We start from the raw sequence: 12,506 nt of genomic DNA on the forward strand, positions 1-12,506 counted from the left end.
AGAGCGTATAGATGAGGCGAGGCGCATAAGGCTCCAGAAATTCTCGTAATTCGTACTTCTTCCGGGTTTACGGTGTTTACAGATCCCAGCGTGCTCGCGGGGCGTGTGTGGGCATGTGAGGACACTCCTCCTCACCAACCAGTGCACAGGGGAGTGTCTCCTCACGCCCCTAGCCCCACTTGGCTCGGTTTGGCTCGCTTCAGCCCCACTCCAAAACGGTGCGAGTTTTAGGGGCTAAGCAGGGCTGAAGCGAGCTGAGTCGTGCTGTTCTTTGGTAGTCGAAACGCGAGCCGTGTCGGGCTGAAGTGAGCTGAAGCGAGCTGAAGTGAGCTGAAAAAGGGTAGTGGAAAAGGGCCACAAGTCTTCTAGGCATGGAATGAACAAGTTGGCGACATTTTGCAACATCAATCTTTTTCCATTCTTCAACAATGACCTCTTTTAGTGACTGGATGCTGGATGGAGAGCGATGCTCAACTTGTCTCTTCAGAATTCCCCATAGGTGTTCGATTGGGTTCAGATCAGGAGACATACTTGGCCACTGAATCACTTTCACCCTGTTCTTCTTCAGAAATCCAACAGTGGCCTTAGATGCATGTTTAGCATCATTGTCATGTTGGAAAAGTGCACGATGACCAAGGGCACAGAGTGATGGTACCATCTTTTCTTTCAGTATAGAGTAAAACATCTGTGAATTCATGATGCCATCAATGAAATGCAGCTCCCTGACACCAGCAGCACTCATGCAGCCCCACATAAGGACACTGCCACCACCACGTTTCACTGTAGGCACCATGCATTTTTCTTCGTATTCCTCACCTTTGCAACACCATACAGTTTTGAAGCCATCAGTTCCAAAAACATTTATCTTGGTCTCATCACTCCAGAGTATAGAGTCCCAGTATTCTTCATCTTTGTCAGCATGGACCCTGGCAAACTCTAGGCGGGCTTTTTTGTGCCTGGGCTTTAGGAGAGGCTTCTTTCGTGGACGGCATCCATGCATGCCATTCCTCTGCAGTGTACGCCGTATTGTGTCACGGGAAATAGTCACCCCAGTTTGGCTTTCTACTTCTTTAGATAACTGCAGTGAACTTGCATGCCGATTTTCTTCAACCCTTCTCATCAGAAGATGCTCCTGTCGAGGTGTTAACTTCCGTGGACGACCTGGATGTCTCTGTGAGATGGTTGCAGTTCCACCTTTCTTAAATTTCTATACCACTTTTGCTACAGTATTCTAACTGATAAGTAAAGCTTTGCTGATCTTCTTGTAGCCTTCACTATTGTGGTGTAAAGAAATTATTTTCTTTGGGGAATTCTGAAGAGACAAGTTGAGCATCACTCTCCATCCAGCATCCAGTCACTAAAAGAGGTCATTGTTGAAGAATGGAAAAAGATTGATGTTGCAAAATGTCGCCAACTTGTTCATTCCATGCCTAGAAGACTTGGTGCAGTTATTAAAAATCATGGAAGCCATACAAAGTACTAGATGTAGTAGTTTTTGTTGTGGGGTGTACTCATTTTTGCACCACCCTAATTTGAGTAAAACTGAAAAATGTGTAATCTAAGTTTATATTATTAACCTTACTTTCACGTTATAAGTTAAACAGATGTTATATTAAACTTTGTCTTTTCAAAATTTTGGAAATTGTTTGTGCTCATTGAGATATTGTTTAAAATGTTACTTTTCAAAGGGGGTGTACTCATTTACACTGAGCACTGTATATGAGTACCAGTAAGTTGTAACCAACTGGAACATCCTTGCCCCCCCATACTTTTTTCTAGTCATGGAACTGACCTGTGTGCACTACTGTTTTATTGGGTATAACTTTAAACATGTTTTTCTTGAACCTTTTGACATTTTCTTGTAAATTACAGTATATTCATTTTGTAGTGTCATTAGCAACTAATGTCTAGTGTAATTTGGCCTTTGAAGATCACAATTTGCCTGGAAATAGCCGAGAAGCCGTCTCCAGGCATCTAAAGCCCTTCAGCTTCTGGGACCCTAAAGCGGGCCCTGGACCCCCAGCTGCATTGTTCCAGGCCTTTGGCCCATCATTCAGACAGGCTGAAATTTGGATAGACAGACATTTCAGACTTGTCTGTCCTGCAACAGTCTGCTTAAAATTCCTTATTTCCCACACTGTAATACATTCACGTCCAAGATTATTGGCACCCTGAAAATGAATAGGAAAATAAACAATACAAGGGAAGGATGAATGATGCCAAACATAGAGAGTTCTTTGAAGAAAAGCTGCTCCAGAGGCTCAAACAATCTCAGATTGGGGTGAAGTTTAGCATGACAACAACCCAAAGCATACAGCTAAGACAACGCTGGAGTGGTTTTGGGACAAGTCTCAGAATGTCTTCGAGTAACTCAGCCAAAGTTACCAACTGCAAAGTAAGCTGAAGATGGAGAGTTAGAGATGCTCATCATCTAATCTGGATGAGATTGAGAGGATACGAGTGTAAGAATGGGATAAACTGCCCACATCCAGCTGTGCAGAGTTTGTAAAGACGTATCCAAAAAGACTCAAAGCTGTAACTGCTGACAAAATACAGTGGTGCTTGAAAGTTTGTGAGTCCTTTAGAATTTTCTATATTTCTGCATAAATATGACCTGAAACATGAGAGGGCTTACAACAATAGTTTTTACACTGCTGCTGAAAATTGTTGCAGAAAATTAACAGCTAAAATCTTTATTTAAATAATTATTTTAATCACAGCCATTATCAGTTTGACTCTGACAACTGCATTTGGTCAATTAATGAATATTTTTAGCTCCACATTTTTTGGACTTGGTGAGAAAGGACACTTAAGTACAGTATGGATTACTTGGCAGTGGAAACAACAAAAACCTGTGCTTCACCTGCACTGTAAACATCTGGTGTAAAAACAATATTTGCATGTGTTGCTCACTGCATCATAGATGATCTCCACAGGTTGGGAGTGGACATGGAGTAACTGATCCACTGCTGTGTCCTCCGGATTAAGCTCAAACAGCACACTTAGCAGAGAGGAGTCCAAGTTTCCCTTGGATGCGATGAGAGATGGTATAATGCCCTGCTGCTGCAGCCCAGTCACATACCAATGTTCCAGACTGGCCTCCACTCTGACAGCACAAGTATACACACAGAAAAACACACATACACAAAGCATTTGACTTATATAGGTGTATGCTGACAGACAGTAAACTCACATTACATTCATACACACAATATAAAATACAATTTTGTTAATAAGCAAATACTAGATATCTGTAAAGAGTGACTTTCAACAGTGAAGATGTGGGGATGTTAGGCGTACCTTATAGCCTGTGCTCCAGGTCTTTGGGAGATGGTGGTGCTGAGGCCAAGCATCTGCACTTTAATAATCTCTGGAACACTAGCTTCCTCACGCACGGTGACTGATGTTTGTAGGAGCTTGAAGTTTATGATCACTGCTACGTACTATGATCACATATGTACACACAAAATGCAAGCAAGGTGAATACCAACTCACTAACATATCAAAATAATTAATATATAATACAGTACATAAATGTGTAAGATTTATTATAAAATCAGTGGCGTACGCTGTAACAGGCATATCACTAGTCCAGGCACTTGGTACATGCAGATCATGTGACTAGGCAATAAAGGTTGGGTTTTTTTTTTTTGTAGTTGCCCACCAGACGTTTTAGTATTACAAAAAGCCTTTTCAGAAATCTACTGCTCTAGCTATTAAAAAAAAAATCCTACTAATTCATATATTTTATTGTAGCAATTTGTCATTCACGAATTAGTTAAGTCATGTGTCTTCATTTGGCCCATGTGAATTTGACAGAAATAATACCAACAGCCTGTATGCAACTGTTCAACATTTTTACATCCAGAATTCACAGCAGATCCATCCTGTAGTCATAAAGATGGCAGTCACCATAAACCATCATATTTACATGCAGTTATGATCACGGCTGGCTTGACTGCAGTCAGAAAACAACAGTCGGTGACCAACAACCTCCACAGGGCAGGGGTGAAGGTATCACAATCTACCTTTTGAAGAAGACTTTGAGATCCAAAATAGTTCTCCATACCAGATCAGACCACAAGATTCAAATCACTCATTAACAAAGAAATACAGAGATGAGCTACAAAAGTTCTGTAACCAAGATGAGCCTCTACCAAAGTGATGGAATGCCAGAACTGTGGAGAAAGAAAGGATCTGATCATGAACCAAACCATACAACCTCATCAGTCAAGCACGGTGGAGGTAGTGTCATGGTGTGGGCTCGCATGGCTGTTTCTGGAAAAGGTTCAATAAATCTGTATTGATGATGCAACTCATGATGGTATCAGCAGAATGAATTCAGAAGTCTACAGAAACATTATGTCTGCCAATTTACAGAGAAATAGATCCAATCTCATTGGGAGGAACTTCATCATGCAGTATGACCCAAACACACTGAAAACGTAACACAGGACTTCATCAGGGGACGTAAGCCGAAGGTTTTAGACTAACCAAGTCAGTCACCAGACCTTAACCCAGTTGAGCAGCATTTCACCTCCTGAAGAGGAGAGTGAAAGTAGAAACACCACAAAAGAAACAACTACTGAAAGAAGCTGCAGTAAAAAGCCTGGAAAAGCATCACAAAATCAGAATGAAACAGTTTAGTGATGTCACCGGTTTCATACGGTTATTGCTAGCAAGGTATGTGCAAACAAATATTTATGTGCTATTTAGTTTAATTTACTTGAAGACTATCTGTGCCAATAGAAATCTAATAAAGAGAAATAACAGTTGAATATGCCTTTGTTAAAAATATTTTTACTTGCAGTTAAAATACAACTTGTCGAGCAAAACTAAAGTCACAAGCCAGACATCTTTTATAGTCAACTTTAGTTCTTTGAGTCCATTATCTTTCACCTGGAATTAATCCTCCCCAGAGCTCATGGGCCCTGTGAGGGGGAAAACATATTCTTTAATTTCCACTTTTAACATTTAAGCTCATTATATCATCATAAATACTTTTTTACAGGAGAAAAAACAATGCTGTGTGTGTGTGTGTGTGTGTGTGTGTGTGTACACCTGGAAACAAAGCTTCAGCAGTGTCAGATGTTTTTATGCTACTGAGGGAGTATAAGCATTAGCAGGAAATAACGTATTGTGCATAAGAAGATACATAAATTATCTACTTCTGAAAAAATTGATAATGGAAGAACTTGATAATTATAAAGTCAGTTGAAATGTAGTGTTTTTCTTCTACATTTCAATTTTGTGGTTTCCAATTAAAGAAGCTCATCAACAGCAAACTGAACTCAAGGAAGAACTCTGCCTGTCAGTAACCAAAATGCGCGCGCGCACACACACACACACACACACACACACACACACACACACCTTAGTGGCTTGTTCAGAAACATCAACTCATTCGTGAATGACGTCTTGTTTTTGGGAACCAACATGATGGCACACTGACCATGAGACACACTGGCCATTGGCTACACCGAGTGCTTCCTTCTACAGGACTGTACAAGGAACTCCAGTACATAGTACTGTGCAAAAGTCTTAGGCGCATGTAAAGAAATGCTGTAGACCAAAAATGGCTTAAAATAACGAACATTAAAAATAATCAACATTTAAAAAAAAAAAAATACTATACACAGCAGTAAGCCATAATAAATGAAAAAAAGTCAATATTTGGTGTGAGACGGCCCTTTGCTTTAAAAAAAAAAAAAACAGCAGTCTTAGATATAGTTAGTGCAGTTTTATAAGGAAATGAGCTGTAGATTTTACTGATTATCTTGCAGAACCAGCCACAGTTCTTCTGGACACTTTGACTGTCACACTTGCTTATTAATTTTGCACCAAAACCCAGTAGCCTTCATTATGTTTTCCTTTTTAAACTGAAAAGTGGTTTCTTATAGAATATGCTGCTCAGATACGAACATTTTTTTTCTGTAACATTTAATTTTGTGCTGGAAAAAAAACGAACATTTGGAACTCTAAAATGTTTTTGTACTGACTCAATAATGTAGAAGTCATAAAATAGAAATCTATAACAAATTTTGTATGAAAAATTAGGGTGCCTAAGACTCTTGCACAATACTGTACATCCCTAGTCTGTGTTAATGAATTTAACTGGGTAAGTAGCTTTCCATATTTTTGACCCAAATTAAGTTAAGTACCGCTTTGCAGTAGAGTTAATTATCTTTCACTAGTCTAGTGGGCTAACTATTCTATATCTATTGATAATTTTAACTGCTAAATATAGCTTTCTGTTGCAGTGTGTGTGGTGGTGTTTTTTTTTTTTTAACGACATTTTTTTTTTTATTAGAGTTACACTTCATATCTTAAAGATACACATGGCTCTAAAATTTCCTGCTCTAACACACCAAAATGGAGCCACCATCGGATAACACACCCAGATTTCAATAAAGCTGCTTTTTGGTCATAGACTATTGTTAAAAACACCATACAAATAATCTGAATTGAATTATTTGACAACACATGATGGAATGTATACATGTCTGATACAAACATTTTTGGGTAAGGCCAGGTTGGGAGAATTCTCACTGTAGCCAATGGCTGTATATAACTTGGTTTTCTCTTCAGTGGTCATGACAGCATCTATACCTTTTTTGAGAAACACATACAGAAACATGCGCACGCACACACACACACACACACACACACACACACACACACACACACACACAATAAGATTTATTATCATTTGTGATTACTCACACACATCCATTATTAGTTCGAGGAAAATTAATATTCTTCAGCAGTAATACCATAATGAAAATAAGTTTGAAAGTGTAAACTGAAGCACCCACTCTCTGGCTCTTTGTCCTCTTCTTCCTGGTCTTTCTTTTTTTTTTCTTTTTTTCCAAATAAGCCACTGAAAAATCCACCTCCTCCATGGCTTTGTTTTGCCTTTTTGGCAGTAAGCTTCTGACCTGATCGAACCACCTGAGGAAAGGCACAGAAATATAAAATGTAAAGCTCAGAATCGTCAAAAATACAGCTAATTTATCTTTACAATAATGTTGCATGCCGTGGCGGATTTAGGTATGGGCGACATGGGCATCTTGCTGGGAGTAACACGGAGCACCCGCACAAAGAAGAAAAAAAAAAAAAAAAAAACCACAGAATAGCGACATTTACGTGATCAGTTTTCAATTGCTAATTTGCATGTCATGTCAATGATACCACGTCACGGTGTGGGCCAATTAATCTGTCACAGTGGGCACCCTGATGCTAGTTTGTGAGCCAGGCAACTTCCTGGGAAGGTCTCCCACTCAGCTATAAGATGGGGAAAGGGGCAAGGGTAGGTTGACCTCAGGTCTCCCCACAGGAAGCCCAAGGTAGGAGGAGCAGGGGAATCTATCAAATAGTGCTTCTCTAACTTTGTACAGTACTAGTCATGTCAAGTCAAGTTTATTTGTATAGTGCTTTTAACAATAAACATTGTCACAAAACAGCTTTACAGAATTTTAACAACTTAAAATATGAGCTAATTTTATCCCTAATAAAATTAGGGATAAAATGAGCACGCCTGTGGCAACGGTGGCAAGGAAAAACTCCCTCAGACGACATGAGGAAGAAACCTCAAGAGGAACCAGACTCAAAAGGGAACCCATCCTCATCTGGGCAACATGACTATAACATTAACAGTTTTAACATGAAGTCAGCTTCATTGATGCTATAAACCCCCCACTGACGGAAACCCAAGCGCAAAACCGTTCGCGACAACCGCAGTCCCAAAGTCAGCAAGTCAACTGAAGTCCTAAAGTCAGCAAGTCAACTGCGGTCCCCGGCCACAAAAGCACCACTGCAAGAGCCCAGAGCGTCCTCCAGGCGCGACCCCCAACTGTCCATATGGGGCCGCCCTCTACAGGAGCGATGCGATGAGACTCCAACCAGACACAGGGCACCAGGATGGATCAGGCAGGTCCGAGGAGCAGAAGAGGTCAGCATCTCGATCCCAGGACCAACATGTAACTCAGAGGGACAGATTTTTTTTTTTGGGTGGGGGCAAAAAAAAAAAAAAACCCAGGTTGTTAGGTATGCCCAATGTCACCTGAATAAGTAGGAACAGCATACATATTGCACTGAATACAAGCAGGGACTCCGGCAACTAACTATGACCGCATAACTAAAAGGGGAGAGCTAGAAGGTAACACAGGCATGAGGGAGCCCCGGGACATAAAGCAGCCAGCCATTACACTGTCAACAAACTCGAGTGAGCAAGCGAGTGGGGGACTGACAGCATCAAATACATCCCAGTTTACCAAAACACACCATGTCTGAGGACCTTCCAGATCTACTTCTTTACCTCATAAACACCATTAACAAAAGGCTTGACTAAACAGATGTGTTTTCAGCCTAGACTTAAACACTGAGACTGTGTCTGATTCCTGAACACTACTTGGAAGGCTAATGCAATTAGTCAAACCCGCAAAAGATAAAGGTATGCAGCTGTCATCTCTTCATGAGTATAATATTTATGTATGTATATAGACTAATATAACACTTATGTTTATTGCTTGCTATACTATTATTACACACAGGGCGACAATATTCCATTTTCTGCCTCACTAGCTTACATAACAATGGATATAATTTCACACAGGTTCTAACTAGCACATTACTCATTTGGTTAATTTTCACTGAGGTGACATGTTAAAGGTGACACGCTGGTGCAGTGGTTATCACTGTCACTTCACAGCAAGAGGGGTTCTGGGCTCGAATCTCACGGGTGACAGGAGCCTTTCTGTGTGGAGTTTGCATGTTCTCCCTGAGCCTGTGTGGGTTTCCTCCAGGTGCTCTGGTTTCCTCCCACAGTCCAAAGACATACTGATTAGGTTAGAATTGACTACTTTGAATTTCCCATAGATGTGAACAGTTATTTGTCTTTGGGATAGACTGGTGACCTGCCCAGGGTGTACCCCACCTTTTGTCCCAAACTCAGCTGGCATTGGCTCCAACTTCCCCCATAATCCTGACGGCTAAGCGGTTTAGATAATGGATGGAAGGATAGACATCATAAAAGGTTTTCTGTGATTGTATTGACTAGGTCCTGAGCTCAGTAAGGGGAATTTCCAATGCTTTACACTAACATAAAAGAAGTCTATATTATGCTGGTATTTTGTATGCTTTGGGATATATTGAGCCTTTTGAGGTAGAATTAGCCAAAGGACATTGTATGGTTAATTTGGTTCTGTGGCAGCGGGGGCGTGGTCAAGCGTCAGTCTGTGAACGGAGGGTGGAGTCAGGGAAGGTAGAATCACTGCACCTGATGTTGGTTAATCTGGGTTTGTGTGTCTTCCCCAGTGACCGCGCCCTATATGAGGAGAGAGCGAGCAGAGGAAGGAAGCTCTCTCCCCAACCAGACGACTGGTGTGCGTGTGTGCATGACTAGAGAGTTGACAACGTCTGAAAAGACTAAAATAAAGAGTTTGTGGAACTTAATTCTGGCTTGCCGTCTTTCTGTGCTCCACCCACACGAACTGCTACAGTGGTGCCGAAACCCGGGATTGAGCACAGGAAAAAGAACAGCCCCATGGAGTCCTCCCCCTTCGCGGACTGGGTCCACGCCCTCGCCACGGCCCAGCAGAGCCAGCACCAAGCGCTAGTCACCCTCCGAAAGGAGCAGGAGCACCAGTTCGAGGCCCTGGTGCTGGCGCAGCAAGAAGACCGACAGGCGTTCCGGCACCTCCTTGCGTCGGCAGGGTCCACCACCTCCACGGGCCCTTCTCCCCTCACCAAGATGGGCCTGCATGACGACCCCGAGGCCTTCCTCACGCTCTTCGAGCAGGCAGCAGAGGCCTCGGGCTGGCCGGTGGAACAGCACATGGCGTGCCTCCTCCCCCTGCTAACGGGCAAGGCGCAGCTGGCTGCGCTACAGTTCCCCGCCGACCGCCGGCTGGTCTACGCGGACCTTCGTTGGGTCATCCTCCAGCGGGTGGGGCGCACCCCTGAACAACAGCGTCAGCGCTTCCGCGCTCTGCATCTGGAGGAAGTCGGCCGGCCGTTCGCGTTTGGCCAGCAGCTCCGGGACGCCTGCTGGCGGTGGTTGAGGGCTGACAACTGCGACGCCGAGGGGATCATCGATCAGGTGGTACTGGAGCAGTACATCGCCTGCCTACCAGAGGGAACTGCGGAGTGGGTCCAGTGCCACCACCCGGCGTCGCTGGATCAGGCCATCGAGTTGGCGGAGGACCATTTGGCGGCTGTTCAGACGGCAGGCCAGAATTAAGTTCCACAAACTCTTTTAGACTTTTCAGACGTTGTCAACTCTCTAGTCATGCACGCGCACACACACACACCAGTCGTCTGGTTGGGGAGAGCGCTTCCTTCTTCTGCTCTCTCTCTCTCTCTCTCCTCATATAGGGCGCGGTCACTGGGGAAGACACAAACACAGATTAACCAACATCAGGTGCAGTGATTCTGCCACTTACCTTCCCTGACTCCACCCTCTGGTCACAGACCGACGCTTGACCACGCCCCCGCTGCCACAGGTTCCTATTCTGAAAGTTTGATAAATTGTGCATAATGATATACAGAACTGTGCAAAAGTCTTAGGCACATGTAAAGAAATGCTGTTGACCAAAAATGGCTTAAAAATAATGAAATTAAATGTTTCAGCATAAAAAAAACCTATAAAACAACAGTAAGCCATAATTAAAGCCGCAAGCGGCCTCGACGGGCCCTCGCGCCAGCGGCCAAGGGGGGCGGGGGCATGCGTCCCCGCGAAAGACCTTCCACAGCTTCTTCGGCAAGAGACATTACTCCCACAATGGCGACAAAGCACAGAATTGGACACAGAGTACACGGTGCGCTGAGATGTTGTCATGGACAGAAGATTTTATGCCATGGCTTCCCAACCAAATTAATGTATTTACCTCATCAGTCACCAAGCTATAGCTACATAGGATTGTCTTCTGTTAGACATCTATTAGTCTGTATGTAACGCTACAACACTTGCTCCCGTCTGCCTACCCATTCCCCACAAGTCATGTGTGTTTGAGGCAACCAAAACAACATACTCCTGGTGCCTCATGATTGTAAAGACCTCTCCTGCAACTGCTACAGCGCAATGAGCGCCCCCAGTGGTGAAAGTTCACCAAATTTGGTATACATGTCAAGGGACCTATGAAGAGTTGTTTTGTCAAGTTTGATCAAGTTTACCAATCAGAAGCCGAGATATAAATTGTTGCCTGAAAACAGCGCCCCCAGTGGCAAAAGTTCAGAAAATTTGGCACATATGTCAGGTGACCTGTTAAGAGTGTGCGTATCAAGTTTGATCAAGATTGAGAAAATAGAAGATGAGATATTGATTTTTGAAGAATAAATTTTTTGGTTTTTCCCATGTCAGTAGGTGGCGCTATGCTGTACATGAGCGATTATGAGTTGGAAAAATAAGTGTCTACAACAGCAACGTACTATCACAAGGTAGTGGTGTGAAGGAGAAGCATTATGGAATTATTTACCAAAAACCCGTTTTGGAGCAATTGCGTCGGCCAAAAACAGCGCCCCCCATGGACGAAAATTCCCAAAATGTGGTATACATGACATGGGAGGTAGTAAGAGGGTGGCCGTGAAGTTTGACCAAATTTGAGGAAAGATTGGATTTTTTGCCCAAAAATAGCGCCCCCCCAGTGGCGAAATATCACAGAAATTGGGTAACATGTCAGATGCCCAATGAGTGATTTGCGTGTGAAGTATGAGCAGTTTTGAGCAATTTGAAGATTTGTTATGAATTTTTAAGCATGTAAAATTTTGCATTGAAAATTGATTGACGTATAACTTCTGAACGCTGTATGCTACGTGAAACGTATTTAGGAACTTTTGTCAGCCATGTCTGTAGATGATGTGTATCAATTTTGGTGACATTCCTAAGAACGGTCTAGGAGGAGTTGCGCCGTCTTCGTGGCCATGCATTTCGCACAAAAGTGAAATTACCTCACTTCCTGTTGGGCGTGGCTAATGCATTGGCATTACATTTTTGTCCGGCTTAGTGAGATACATATGTCTACCAAATGGCATGCCACCACTACAAACTACATGGCAACCAGGCACCTTAATGCGGGAGGCCAAAATCACAACGACTTAGGGGGCGCTATAGAGGCCCGCCTGGATCTGGGCTTCTGGTTCTCAGTAGCGGTGGCAGTCTATGAAAAAGGAGCCAAATTTCGTGCGTTGTCGACCATGGCAAGCGCCCCAATAAGGGTCTTGTAAAGAGTTTGCTTGCCAAGTCTGACAAATCAGAAGCTGCAATATCATTTCTGCCGTAACCAGCACCCCCAGGGGCGAAAGTGCACAAAATTTGGCGTACATGTCAGGTGAGCTATGAAGAGTTTGCGTACGAAGTTTGATGACAATTGAGTAAATAGAAGATGAGATATAGATTTTTGAAGAATAAATTTTTTGGTTTTTCCCATGTCAGTAGGTGGCGCTATGCTGTACATGAGCGATTATGAGCTGGAAAAGTAAGTGTCTACAACAGCAACGCACTATCACAA

The 12,506-nt window shown here is 43.0% G+C and overlaps 1 protein-coding gene across 2 annotated transcripts in view; it reads right to left on the reverse strand.

Moving 5' to 3' along the window:
• vps13c (vacuolar protein sorting 13 homolog C) overlaps positions 1-12,506 on the reverse strand; it is a 353,158-nt gene that overhangs the window by 280,402 nt on the left and 60,250 nt on the right. For both annotated transcript variants that reach the window (XM_060941799.1, XM_060941800.1), the window contains exons 15-18: positions 6,816-6,951; positions 6,515-6,609; positions 3,301-3,443; positions 2,914-3,106 (exon numbers count right to left, since the gene is read on the reverse strand). In XM_060941799.1, coding sequence (XP_060797782.1) covers positions 2,914-3,106; positions 3,301-3,443; positions 6,515-6,609; positions 6,816-6,951 — 567 coding nt within the window. The remainder of the gene's footprint in view (positions 1-2,913; positions 3,107-3,300; positions 3,444-6,514; positions 6,610-6,815; positions 6,952-12,506) is intronic.

This window comes from Neoarius graeffei, chromosome 15 (genome assembly GCF_027579695.1).
Source record: "Neoarius graeffei isolate fNeoGra1 chromosome 15, fNeoGra1.pri, whole genome shotgun sequence".
Lineage (NCBI taxonomy): Eukaryota > Metazoa > Chordata > Actinopteri > Siluriformes > Ariidae > Neoarius > Neoarius graeffei.